Raw genomic sequence first — 13,013 nt, forward strand, 5'->3', positions numbered from 1 at the left:
AGTTTACAAGCACATAACTGAGCAAAATTGGATTGAAAACAAATATACAAATATCTTAACAAGCACCATCAAATAACATAACTGTCATCAGTATTATAAACATATTAATGGCACTGGAAGAATCACAGAAGAGGACTGCAATCCAAGCATTTTTCTTTTTAACCAAACCAAAACTGTCATTAGCACCATAATGGCAATTCTTACAAGAAACCTAGGAGCTATTTTTTGAGAATCAATTTCTAATGGATTAAAGGTAAATAGAGGCTAAGTGACTTGCCCCAAAATCACAAAGCAGTGAGTATCTCAGGCTGAATTTTAACTCAGGTCTACCTGACTCTCAATCTATTGGCTTGACTCTATCCACTAAACTACCTCACTGCTTCTATATTTGGTAAGCAACATGAGTAATAATGTAAAATCAACTGACCAGCTTTATAAGAGTACTTACTAGTGTTTAAGGAAAAGAATGGATGGGATTAAAAGTGGAAAAAGTAAACAACAAACTAGAAAACAAGAGGATAAGCATCATGTGGGGTACTGCTGAATGAACTGTGGTATATGAATGAGACAAATTATTGTTTCTCTGTAAGAAAAGATGAAAGAGAATCTTGGCAAGTAGAAATTGATGCAGAGTGAAGTGAGAAGAACCAGGAACAACTTGTTCAGTGAAATAACACAGTAAAGAAAAACAACTCTTGAGAGTTGGAAAGCTCTGGTCAAAGCAATGACCAAGTACATTTACAATGGGCCAATGAGGAATGGCTCTCTGGCAGGCTGGAAATGGGCTCAGAAGTCGAAGAGATGTCCAGGTATAGATACATCTAATGTGTGGTTTGGTCTGGAGTGTTTCTGCTTATTTCTTAAAAGAGTTTTAGTTTTGTTTTTTAACTATAAGTGAAAAGAGGATAGCAACAGTCATACCAAAACAAAAGTCACTGAAATATATTGTAAAAAAGTACGCAGAAAAGTACAGAAGACAAGCAGGACAGTTTTGAAAGCAATGTGTTGAATTTATTAGATATTTTTTTAAAAGTGAAAAATGGTTTCATATACAATCCTCATGTTGTTATGTTTCTTAAGGTGAGAATAGAAGATCTTTAAAACAAAAAAAGAAATGCAAAATAAGCAGTATAAAAAGTTAAGTCCTTCTCAAGACAGGTCTTTGGGTTAATTAGCAGAACAAATCTAAAACTTGTTTAAACTGGCAAGAGTTATTACCATTTGAGAAGGGACTGAAAGATGAGAAAACTGACCTTGAGAAGTTCATCTGATGTAGGCCGATCTTGAGGAATTTTTTGAAGACAAGAATCTACGAAGTTTCGAAAATAATCAGACCTATTTCAAGAGAAAAAAATAAAATAAACAATTTTTGATCATGATACTAACTTTAACATCATCTTCACTAGCCAAGATTCCAGTATGTAGGAGAATAAAGGGGGACATATAAAGGCATCAAAATAGGGAAAACCCTACATTGAGAAGATGTAGTCAATTGTTGAATTAAGGTTACAAATCTACCTAGCTATGTATAATCATGGACTCTTCTCTGTTTTCTAGGGAGAACATGGGATGGATGAACAATGACTTGGGTATGTACCATCACTTGCTGGACCCCCCCATTTTAATGAAACTGCACAATTCTTTGAATATATCTGTACCACAGGGCAACTGTCTATAAATATCAAGTCTTTTTTTTTTTTTTTTTTTGGAGGGGGGGGGCGGGGGTTTGAGAAGAGAATCTTTCTTCTCCCACCTTTTTTTCTCTCTTGTAGCTTACCCTCATGAGTCTAAGCAACATTTCATATATCCAAGGAAGAGCAGTCTTCTGAAGTTGCTAAGCATTGTGATACTGGTAAATTTTATAAGACTTGCATTAAACTTAGGAAAAGCCATTTATATACATTTTAAGAAACTAAGTGGCCAAGAACAATCCATACTCTACAACATATATCTTATCACATACTATGTTCTGGTATGGCAGTTTATACTTTACAATTTTCCCATTCAGGATACAGTGCCTAGCTCTCTATTTTGTGTGGATTTACAGAGATTCCTAAACTAGAAAATAAGTCCCTTATCAACAGAGAATATCCCCATGCTCCTCTATACACTCCATACAACAAGTATGAGGGAGATTAAGTATTTAGTAATTTAACTGAATTGCCAAATTTTGCTTTTCTTCCACATCTCTATGAAAAGAATCTCAGAGAGATCCTGAGTGAAAGAGAGATCACTTTGATAGTAAAACCTATAAATCTACCTTAATTGTCTCACTTTTAACAAAAGATACTTTTATCTACAAACTACTTTTTTAAGTCTTTATCTTAAACAATTCTTCATTCTAGTTCTCTTGGATGCCTCACCATGGCATGGGAGTGATCATGGACTCCTGAAAGCCACCATCAGTGTAGCAAAAGCTAAGGCAGGTCCTGCTCGCTAGATATGTCTGTCATCTAAGGAACAATTCTGTTAAGCCCTGGGAGACTGAGCATCAGGAGATTGGTCACAAGGCAATGAACTAACTTTGTCGTAGCATTATATAAAAACTATCTGCTGTAGAATGAAGGATCTGTGATCTATTTTGAGGGGAAGAAGATCCATATAGATAGAATCAGTTTCTTTAGAAGTAAAGATTAGTTTATATAAATACACACATATAAAATATGTGGACTTTGCTTTATGAGCTGGATGACTTAGGCTAATCAGGTGGTCATTTCTCTGGGATGAAGTCTTATGATTAGTAAAATGGGGACTGAGTTAGATGATCATTATTTCTAAAACAGTCAAATACATTTGAAGTGTTCTTTTTCTGTTAAAAATTACCAACACTAATGGAATGTTTGCTTTCTAAAATGGTCAAACTGTTCTCTACAGTGAACATAATTATATAAAATTCAAGAATCTAGGGAATGAAGATAAGAGCAATATGAATATCAATGAATGTGAGAATTACAATTAGAGTGATTTGTTCTCTAGTTTTTAATTTGAACAAATAACTATACATGTTAATTCAAGGGGCCCATCTTTTACACCACCAAAACACTATGTTCCTTCACATATATTTAATAGTCATTTCTCTAACTATTCCTACAAGCTGATTCAATCTCAAGCTTTCAGGTTCTCAAATACAGTTTTTAAATGTAGTATTATACTGGATTACTTGCTATCTAGAGAAGTGGGAAAGGGAAAGGGAGACAGAAAAATTTGGAACAAGATTTTGTAAGGATGAATATTGAAAATTATCTTTGCACATATTTTGAAAATAAAAAGCTATTAAAAAATAAAATGTAGCTTTCATTCATTTTAACACTAATGATTATTACTGAGACATTAATGAAAAGGATATCTAACTTTTGGTTTTATTATAATCTATTTATAAACCTATTTCTAAACAGCATATCTATGCAATGCCATTTTTAAAAAGACTAAATGTAACTCAATAAAGGACACAGTATCTGATATAAAAGATCTTCATGTTACCCAACACTTCATTTATGTGCCTAACACAGTGCTGGCCACAGAGGAGGCAGTCAATGAATGTTTGCTGAACTTAACTAAATTTTTAACAACATGTTTATCAGAAATACTCACCATTCATTGGATTGTAATGTAGGGGATTCATTCTGAGCTATATGATATAAGGCACTCATTGCATTCATATTAAATAAAGGAGGCTTCCTTTCCGCTGAAAAGGAAAGAAAAATTTCATGAGAAAATGAACAACAGCACAGTAATCCGGAACCAGCAGTATGACATGCATTCATTTCAAAGATTTCTTAACCAAGACTTACATTAAGTTCTAGTCTTATGTAATAATTTTACTGATGAACTTAGTTGAGAGTCCATATTATTAAAATTTATAGTAACCATGCAAAATGTTTATGATATAAGCTATTAGAGATATATGCCATCTAAGGATGGACACGAGGTACTAATTCCTTATGACTTTGAGTTTATGAGTCTCAATTAGTCTTTTCCTCTCAGCAATACTCTTACTAAAATCAACATGCAACTTTCTACATGGAACGTAAAATCAAATTAGAACATTAGACCTAAAGGCTTTTGGAGAATATAGGGTGAAATCTAGAAGACTGACATTTATTGAAAAAAAATTTATAGAATTGTTGAAAATTATCATTTAAAAAGAACAGCAATTAAAAATGTGAAGAGGTTCAAGTTTTAGCTTTTTTTGTGACTATTTTACAGTATAATGAAAACCTGTTTTTCTAGGACTGCGTTTTAACTGGTTAAAAAAAAAAATTACTTCCTGTATTCTTGTTGCTAAAAGTACCCATTTATTTGATGCATGAATTTAGGACACAATAAGCAACTTTTTCATGCTCTGTAATCCTTACAGTGGCTCATGTTGTACACTAGTTGCAAAGTAGATGTTAAATGTTGACTGAAGGTAACAAATTATTATTAGTATTAGTATTAACAAAACCAGAATATTTAGAAATATTTACTCCTTGTCTTCAGAGTTGAGGGAGACCTGGAACTTTCCCATCCCAGAGTAAAAAAAAAAAATTATTAATATTTCCCATTTCTATGGAAGTTTCATTTAAAGGAAAACTAGGTGGACATAAGGAAGGAAACCCCCTTGGGGACCAGTATTGGGGGAGAGGGGAGAAAAGCAAAACTAGATGTGGCATCTTTCTTCCCCAATTCCCAGGTCAACCCTGAATTTCACTGTCAAATGCTAGAATTGTATTCCTCTTTGGCCTGTAACTCTATTTGGAAAGACCAAAATAACTTGAAAAGAAAAAAAATCTTTATCACATTCTAAAGCTAATTCAGAGCAAGAGGGAAGACTGACTCTTAAACCAGATTATTAGGGATAATGTCCAACCTCAATTTTCCCAAGGCAAATGGAAATTGACTTCAACATCTTCTGTTGCCACAATAACCAATGCTATATTTATTCAGAGATCCCAAAATCTAGTGAAGAACCCAAAAGATTTAAATATATCTTTTTATCTTAATGCCTCAAAAAAAAAGTTCACTTTCATTTCTTATCATTTCCATGATTATTTTAAGTTAGAAAGGAATCAGATCCACAAGACCATGTCCAACTTCAACTGACAATTAACCAGCACTCCACCAGGCCTTTCCCAATGAATTATAGCCAGATTAAAAAAACAGATCCCTTGACCTCATACTTGATAAGGAAAAATTCAGCATGGAATAAAAATGGAATAAAAATTGATATAGTAGGGGGACAAAGCAAGAGGAACCCAAAAACCATAAATTAAATGCTTTCCTAAGGTAAGTCAATCAAAATTCTCACTGAGAGTACTATGACAACTACACACTATCTAAAGTTGTTTTATTGCAAATATAAAGCACTTTATTATAAATAAAGTCTATTTAATTGATGGCCTAGAATATTAAAGAACAATTTATACAAAAACTCATTGAGTTTTCATAAATGGACTTGTAAATATATAACCAATCAATGAGAGCTCTTTCCAATCAATTTTGAGCCATTTTCCTCAAAGTGCAAACAAAGAATAAAGGTGTATGGCACTACAAAACTTAATCAAACTGCTGATGTTTCTTGCCAAACTGCAACATTTGTAATTTGGGGGAAGGCACAGAAGCTGATGAAGGACATGGGAGACCCCTCTGAGAAAAATAAAGGATGAAAACTCTTACCATGAAAAGAAGCATACTTTAAGGACAGAGACATTAGATAGTAAGACAACTTTCTAATGCTAAAACTATCCATTTGTGAGCTCTCTATTTCACCTATCCCACAGTTTTCTCATTTATTTATTACTCATTTCAGGGAAATATCAAGATCACTGAAAATTTGCTTTTGTCTCTTTGAAATAAAAATGACTAGGAGTGACTCTTTTCAATCACTAACTTCATTCAGCACCAATGCTAGAAATGCAAAAAAGTAGTTCTGCTGGTAGAGGACTTCTTTAGAAAAATGCAAAATTACTTTTAACTAGTATTAACTTTTAATCACATATATCCCCAATAGACAGTATAAGGGAGACAAATGTATAGCTTCTTACTGAAACTAGGCATGATCAGGGACCAAGATCCCATCTGTCCAAAGTCAACAATAATGATTTTTGAAAAAAATTTACTGTGAACTGTTCATGTCCTTGGTGTCTCTCTAAAATATTTCTAGCAAACTTTTCCCAAGTACTAGGAAATTTTTCTCTAATTATTTTAAGTAAATTCTTACAGAACAACTTCATAAAAAGAAAAACTCAACATTGGAAAGGGTGAAAGGAAGAGTTGGTGGTAATGGATTATAAGAGCCTTACAAATTTACTGTCTGTGACATGTCTGTGAGGAGCAACCCAAGGACAAACACCAAGACTAGCGGTAAGGCAGTGAGCAACTGGACATCTTAATCACATGGCTCACCCCAGGCAACTAATATTCCCGTTAGAGGGTTTATAATATATCAAAGTTCATGTGAGACAATTCAAGCACAATTTTGCCTAACACATTAAATGCTGAATAAGTATTTATTGATTGCTCCTAAACACAGATGTATTAGTTCAGAAAGTTACTTTAGGGTCCATTAAAGTTACATTAGTTGACATGCTAAAATATGAAAAAGAGAACCAAACTAAGACCTCTGACAGAAATGTCATTAATTGCTCCCCTATGGAACTGGCATGAAATACAGAAAGCTATATACATGGTATAGAATTGAGATCAAAACATCTATTAAGTCAACCCATCACATATCAATAAAAGTGTTGCTTACCTAACTCAATACATGTTATTCCAAGAGACCAAACATCTACTTTGCCATCATATTGCCCTTCATCCATGGCTAAAATTACTTCTGGGGCCATCCTAAAACACAAAATATTAATTTTTATTGTTTAAAACTAGAAATTTGTTAAAATATTCCATGTTAACTCTATAACCTATATGTAAGAATGAATATTGGCTTAAACTTTAGGCCATTTATTAAACTGCTAAAATATTATGATGGGCAAAGAATGTATCTGGGAAGCAAGTTAAATATGATCATCTTAGAACTTCATATAGGGATATCTCTAATGCTAAGACCAATCTAATAATTTTTCTCAATTTTTATTCTAGATCTCAAGTATTAAAATCTGAAGATTCCAACTTGGCACAATCCAGAAAATAATATATCTAAACCATATAGCAAATACTGGGCAATCTCTATTGATACTTCAATTTTCCTCCAGAATCTGACTGGCAATATTTATCTTTTATTTACAGAGGCTTAAAATTAACCATCAACTGTGTCAGTAATTTACAACTGTTGCATGCAAGTTATTTAATCACCTCAAATGATCTAATGCTTTAAAAAAGGTAAAACACATATAAATATAAAACTTGATTTAAAATTTTTGCTTTTTCTTCAACTGCTCTATAATTATGTACAGAGCTCTTACAAGGCCATAAGTTTACATACATATATATATATACATACACACATACACACACATATATATAAAACACTTCTTAAAGATTCTGAATCTTAATCACTCAAAATCATTATCCATGGGCTCATTCATAATGGACAATATTTTAGCTATAGTGTTACATGTAGAAATACATTCCCATGTATTTATTTGGTTTCCTGAACTGAATTCTGTGGAAAAGACTATGTCTGGTACCTGCTTGAAATCTAGATATTCTGTCTCCACAGCCCTGAGCCCAGTGTAAAAGCATGTAATGCCCACTCAAATGAAAAAGCAATGTGATGTAGTTAAAAAAGAGGTCTCAGGAGAGACTTGGGTTCAAAGCCTCTGGTACATACAAGGAATCTGACCAAAATTAAATCACATAACTTCATTTCAATCTTAAGTTTAACTGTAGAATGACAAGAATTATACTTGTAATATTTTCCTCTCAGGAGCAAGGATCAAATGAAATTAAGAATGTTAAGTCCCATGGAAACTTTAAAGTTCTATAGAAACATCAGTTATTATTAAATCATTCACAGAAGATTGAATACATGAATATCATTACTATAGCATGATGAAGTGATGAATATACACTATTTTGCATAATTTAAAAAACCTTTCTCCACAAAAATTCACAAAATACAGCTTTAATATAGCCAATAAAGATGACACAAATATAGCATAAGTACACATAATTTAAAAAATCCTTTTGAATTAGTATTTCAATGTCCTTCCTAAACAAACTTTCAGTCACAGCAATTTACTGACTTTACTACTTCATTTACTTTTCCTTCCCATCCTCAAAGTCTATCAAAAGGGCTACCAAGTAAAACAATGAGCAAAGAAGCAGAGAATCTAAAAGCTTTAAAAAAAAAGAATTAAAAAGAGCATTGTTCTAATGCTAGAAACCTAATAGTGTACAATAGTCAGATATTCTGGGGCCAACCATTAAAAATGTAAAGATTTTCAATATGATATACTTTGAGGAAAGAAACAACATTATACATTTTCCCTAGGTGTTCCCCAGGCATCTCTCATTATACACTCCCTTCCAAATGAAAGTAATTGCAAACTGAATAAAGTTCTACTTGTCATATTAACTAGACGTATTGACTATTTCAGTTAAGATTTGTCAACATTCTTACCAATATGGCGTCCCCACAAAGGAATTGGCAGGAGATGCTATGGAAGCAGATCCAAAGTCAGCAAGTTTCACCTGGCCTGGCTCTGTCAGGAGGATATTTCCTGCTTTGATATCTCTGATTAAGGAATATAAGATAATTATATATCTTGCTTTTCTTGTGTAAGAATCAAATAAGAATCCCTCAAAAGAAAAAAAAAATCAAAACAATTATGTTCTACGATACATTCAGGGTAGAGATTTTTTTTTTTAAGCCTTTAGAATTAGAAGAAAAGACTGTCCTAGAGGTGAGGAGGAAATGGAAGGGAAGGAAAGGAAAGGGAAGGGAAGAGAAGGGAAGGGAAGGGAAGGGAAGGGAAGGGAAAGGAAGGGAAGGGAAGAGAAGGGAATGGAAGGGAAGAGAAGGGAAGGGAAGGAGGAAGAAAAATTTGAAATACAAGGTTGTGCAAGGGTCAATGTTGAAAACTATCTTTGCATGTATTTCAAAAATAAAAAGCTATTACTTAAAAAAAAAAAAAAAGAAAAGAAAAAATACAGAAGCTATAGAAGTTAAAAATAATTACCTGAAAGAAAAAATTAGCAAAGAACCTATAGATAGTTAATTATAAAATAAAAATTTATATTTTGAGTTTTAGTTTACCTGTACAAATAATGTTAAGATTAAACTGAATTAAGAGTTAAAAACATGCATGCCCACAATAGCAAAAACCCTCTACAAGGAAAATGTTTTTGTCCCTACAAGCCATCATCCATAACAACTTCCTAAATCCTAGACAGAAATTAAAATCAAAATTTCTACAATTATATTTAATTTATACTGTTGTGACTACCAAGTTACATTCCAATATACTTCTTTCGGAAAGCAGAATCCTGCTGCAAACACACTGTCTCTCCATGGATGGTATATTCTAATTTGGACAATACACACATAGGATTGTATAATATGCCCTATTCTAAAACAAACAAACAACTATGAGGAACCATGCACACATATACCATCACTTAATACCTTCCAAGGATACTCTCAAAAATCTTGAAAAAAAAGTTAGCCTCTGCCTCCCAAAGCAATATAAAAAGTGGGGGAAATCCCCATAAATTGCTTTTGAATAAAGTGCCAATCAATTTTCTTTTTTTTATTTAATTTTCAAAGATCCAATTACCACATTCAAAAGTAATTTAATTGTTAATGACAAGCAATAAGGATAAGCAAATTACTATCATATCGAGTTCATAAGTCTCATGTACTCAAGAAATTCCAATAGCTGCAAACAAACATAAAATGGAAATGAGAAGATATCCATTGTGGTGTTTTAGTGTGTCAGTTAAATTCACCATTTTAAATTATGGTATTTCTATAAAAAATTACAATTAAACTTAAAGTTTTTAACTCTACAAAATAATGAATTTGCTATTACCAACAATAAATTCACTACAAGAGTAACTAAGCTATGATAAATTAAGCAAACTAATAATGGGGGGGAGAGAGATAGTTTTCAAAACACTTACCTATGGATCATATTGTGAGAATGTAAGTAGGCCAATCCCTGGAGAGCACCATGTGTAATTGCTGCTATTTCCACTTCTTGTAATGGCTTTTTGTGAACTTAAAAAAAAATTGTTGAAAATAAATTAAAGTAGACATAATTCATATACTTTGATAATCTTCCTCCTCCCTTCCCAAAAATGAAGTCTAAAAAAGTTGGAGCAGAGAAGGAGGGTGAGAAAACCAAGAATTTCTAACATGGCAAAGCAAAACCACATGAGCAGAGAATCACCAAGTTCAGCTTATAAAATTGTAAGTCTTACTCAAAATTTGAACTTGTCAACAGAGTGCTAGAGTTCTTAAGGAATATTAAGTACCAGCAAATATATTCACAAATTCTGAGCTCGAATGGAAGAACTAGTTCAGCTATTAGTATAATGTTCCAACTGTAAGAAAAGACGTTAACTAGCCCAATGACATTTGGGAAAATAATGGTTCTAAATTGTGTAATTTTATGGGCACAAAAATATACCATCCTGTAAATATGGGGGGAATAAACTTAAGGTTTCTTCTATTTCTCATTATTTCTGTAGTTTTTATTTTACTAAATTAAAAAATTCATGTTTGGGAAATCTATGAATGGAATTCTCCAATTTCATCATTTTAAGAATAAAGAAGCAACTCACCTTCTAGTAAGTCTGAGGCTGATCCTAAACAATATTCCATTACAAGCTGCATGAAAAAAGTTATAAAAAACATTATAAGATTTTAAATGCCATAAAAAGTAAAAAATGAAATATTTACAATGTGAGGTATAGAGAGGCAGGTAGAATATATCTCTTTAAGTTTGTCCAAGATTTACTGAACACTTATACATATTGAAGAAACTCTCAAATAAATACTAAGTACAGTCTATCGATCCCCTTCAGGCATGGCTTTTACAAAAGCTCAGAGCATACCATGATTTGGACCAGGATTCTTCAATCAAGTCTAATATGTCCTAATCAAACACCACTATAATATCATACAACTAATTGTCAATTTATAATACCATTCTTATGAAACAAACTGTCTTCTGCTTTAAGTCTATTCTCTGTGGAGTTTTATCCTACTGTCCTGTTTTTCCAGGACATTCTACACTGAGGCTAGTAATGATATCCATTTGGATTACAACTTGGACGTTATTCAATGATATTCTCACTCAAGTAACTTACAGATTCAAAGGACAGATGACAGGGATTAGATTTTTGTGGAATGGGGACGTTTCAGGTAATGAATGCCTCTGCATACAGTAGAGATATGCATCTCACTTACTTCTGCAGGGTCCCTAAAGGACTAAATCAAAACATGACTGACAAGTGTTTCACAGCTAAAGAAGAAATACAACACAGATAATGATAACGTGAAGTTATCCAAGTTAATTTGTGGCCCATGGGGACAATTTCTACTTGAACTGGACATTGAGCAGTTCTGTTACTAGAGATAGGACTTGAGGCAAGGCTTTCTGGTTTTGAACCTGGCTCTCCAGACACTGCATCACATTTCCTTAACAGATACTGAGAAAATGTCGTGACCTTTTCAGATGAAGAATTTGAATTTGGTAAACCTCCAATGGTGACTGACTATGGCCTATCCAGGAAACAAAAATCTCTCATGGTTCAAAGGTCAATAGAAAACATCCCTAGCCTGTCAAACACTTCAACAGCAACAAGAAGATAAAATACACCATTACTAAGGTTCAGACATTACACTCAAGTTTTTCTGTAACAATAGTAATGATAATGGCCAGCTTTTATACAGCATTTTACATTTGAAAGGTACTTTAAAAACATTATCTCATTCAATACTCCCAACCACCCTGAAAGGTACATATCATTATGATTCTCCCTTTACAGGTGAGAAGTTGTTAAATGATTTGCCCAAGATCACAAAGTTATTAAGTATTAAAAAGGCAGGATTCAAATTCAAGTCTTTCTGACATCGGTATTCCCCTGCCACCTTGTTAACTACATTCAAACTGAAAACATGATAGAGGTAAGAAATCACACTTGGCCAAAAGTTCTACCCAGTGGTGACTGATGACCATATGACAAGTGCTTTCAAATTGCTCACATTCACTTTCTGATTTAAATGGCACAAAACAAGAAAAGGTGACCTACACTGCCCTGAGTCTGATAGAAAATAATCCAAACCCTTCTGCTTGTGACTTCTAGTTCTCTCTCCATGTTCTAGCTCCAAAATCTCTTTATGTGCAGATCCCCAATTACTCTGGCTCACTTATTCTGTGCTCCAGCCACTCCGACCAGCTCGCTCTCCTGCTTCTTTCTGTCCCACACAGTTTCAGTTCCTTCCTCTCTTCCCAACCACACTCAGGTGTTGCTTTCATAGGAAGCTATTCTGATCCTCCTATACTTCTGGCAAAATTAGTCTGCACATATGGACATGTGTTAAGTTGTTTCCCCCAGAAGAATATAAGCTCCCTGAGGACAGGGATCATCTGGTACATATTCAGTGCTTAAGAGATTTTTGTGGAACAGAGCAGAATAACTGGAAACATCCATTTCTAAGAGAGCAAGATAAAAAATTCTAATTTATATATGAACTGATTTTGAAAGCTGTCCAGAACTTCTGTTTTAAGTCTTAAGCATCCCAGAAATTTGTTCCCTCCTCTCCTGACATTATAAAGATCCTACATCTTCTTTTCTTAGAGTGAGAGTTTTCAAGAAGTACTGCTGACTGAACTTAGCACATTCTATATTAACCTAAACCCAACCATCTAACAAGACAGGAAGCAAATAGAACACTCACCCATGCAGTGTGCTCACGCAAATAGCAGCCTTTGTACTCTATGCTGTTAGGATGCTTTATTCTCTGTAGAAACTTGACTTCCTTAATAATGTCCTGCCATTTCTGTAAAAAAGAAATACACAGAAAAGTGTCAGCTGTCATGTTTCAAAGCAAGCTAAAATGAAAC

The 13,013-nt window shown here is 33.4% G+C and overlaps 1 protein-coding gene across 1 annotated transcript in view; it reads right to left on the reverse strand.

The window, feature by feature from the left end:
* TAOK1 (TAO kinase 1) overlaps positions 1-13,013 on the reverse strand; it is a 132,987-nt gene that overhangs the window by 34,131 nt on the left and 85,843 nt on the right. The window contains exons 4-10 of the mRNA XM_051992265.1: positions 12,848-12,949; positions 10,726-10,771; positions 10,063-10,159; positions 8,561-8,674; positions 6,734-6,825; positions 3,592-3,685; positions 1,254-1,335 (exon numbers count right to left, since the gene is read on the reverse strand). Of these exons, the coding sequence (XP_051848225.1) occupies positions 1,254-1,335; positions 3,592-3,685; positions 6,734-6,825; positions 8,561-8,674; positions 10,063-10,159; positions 10,726-10,771; positions 12,848-12,949 (627 nt within the window). The remainder of the gene's footprint in view (positions 1-1,253; positions 1,336-3,591; positions 3,686-6,733; positions 6,826-8,560; positions 8,675-10,062; positions 10,160-10,725; positions 10,772-12,847; positions 12,950-13,013) is intronic.

Source organism: Antechinus flavipes, chromosome 4 (genome assembly GCF_016432865.1).
Source record: "Antechinus flavipes isolate AdamAnt ecotype Samford, QLD, Australia chromosome 4, AdamAnt_v2, whole genome shotgun sequence".
NCBI classification, from domain to species: Eukaryota; Metazoa; Chordata; class Mammalia; order Dasyuromorphia; family Dasyuridae; genus Antechinus; species Antechinus flavipes.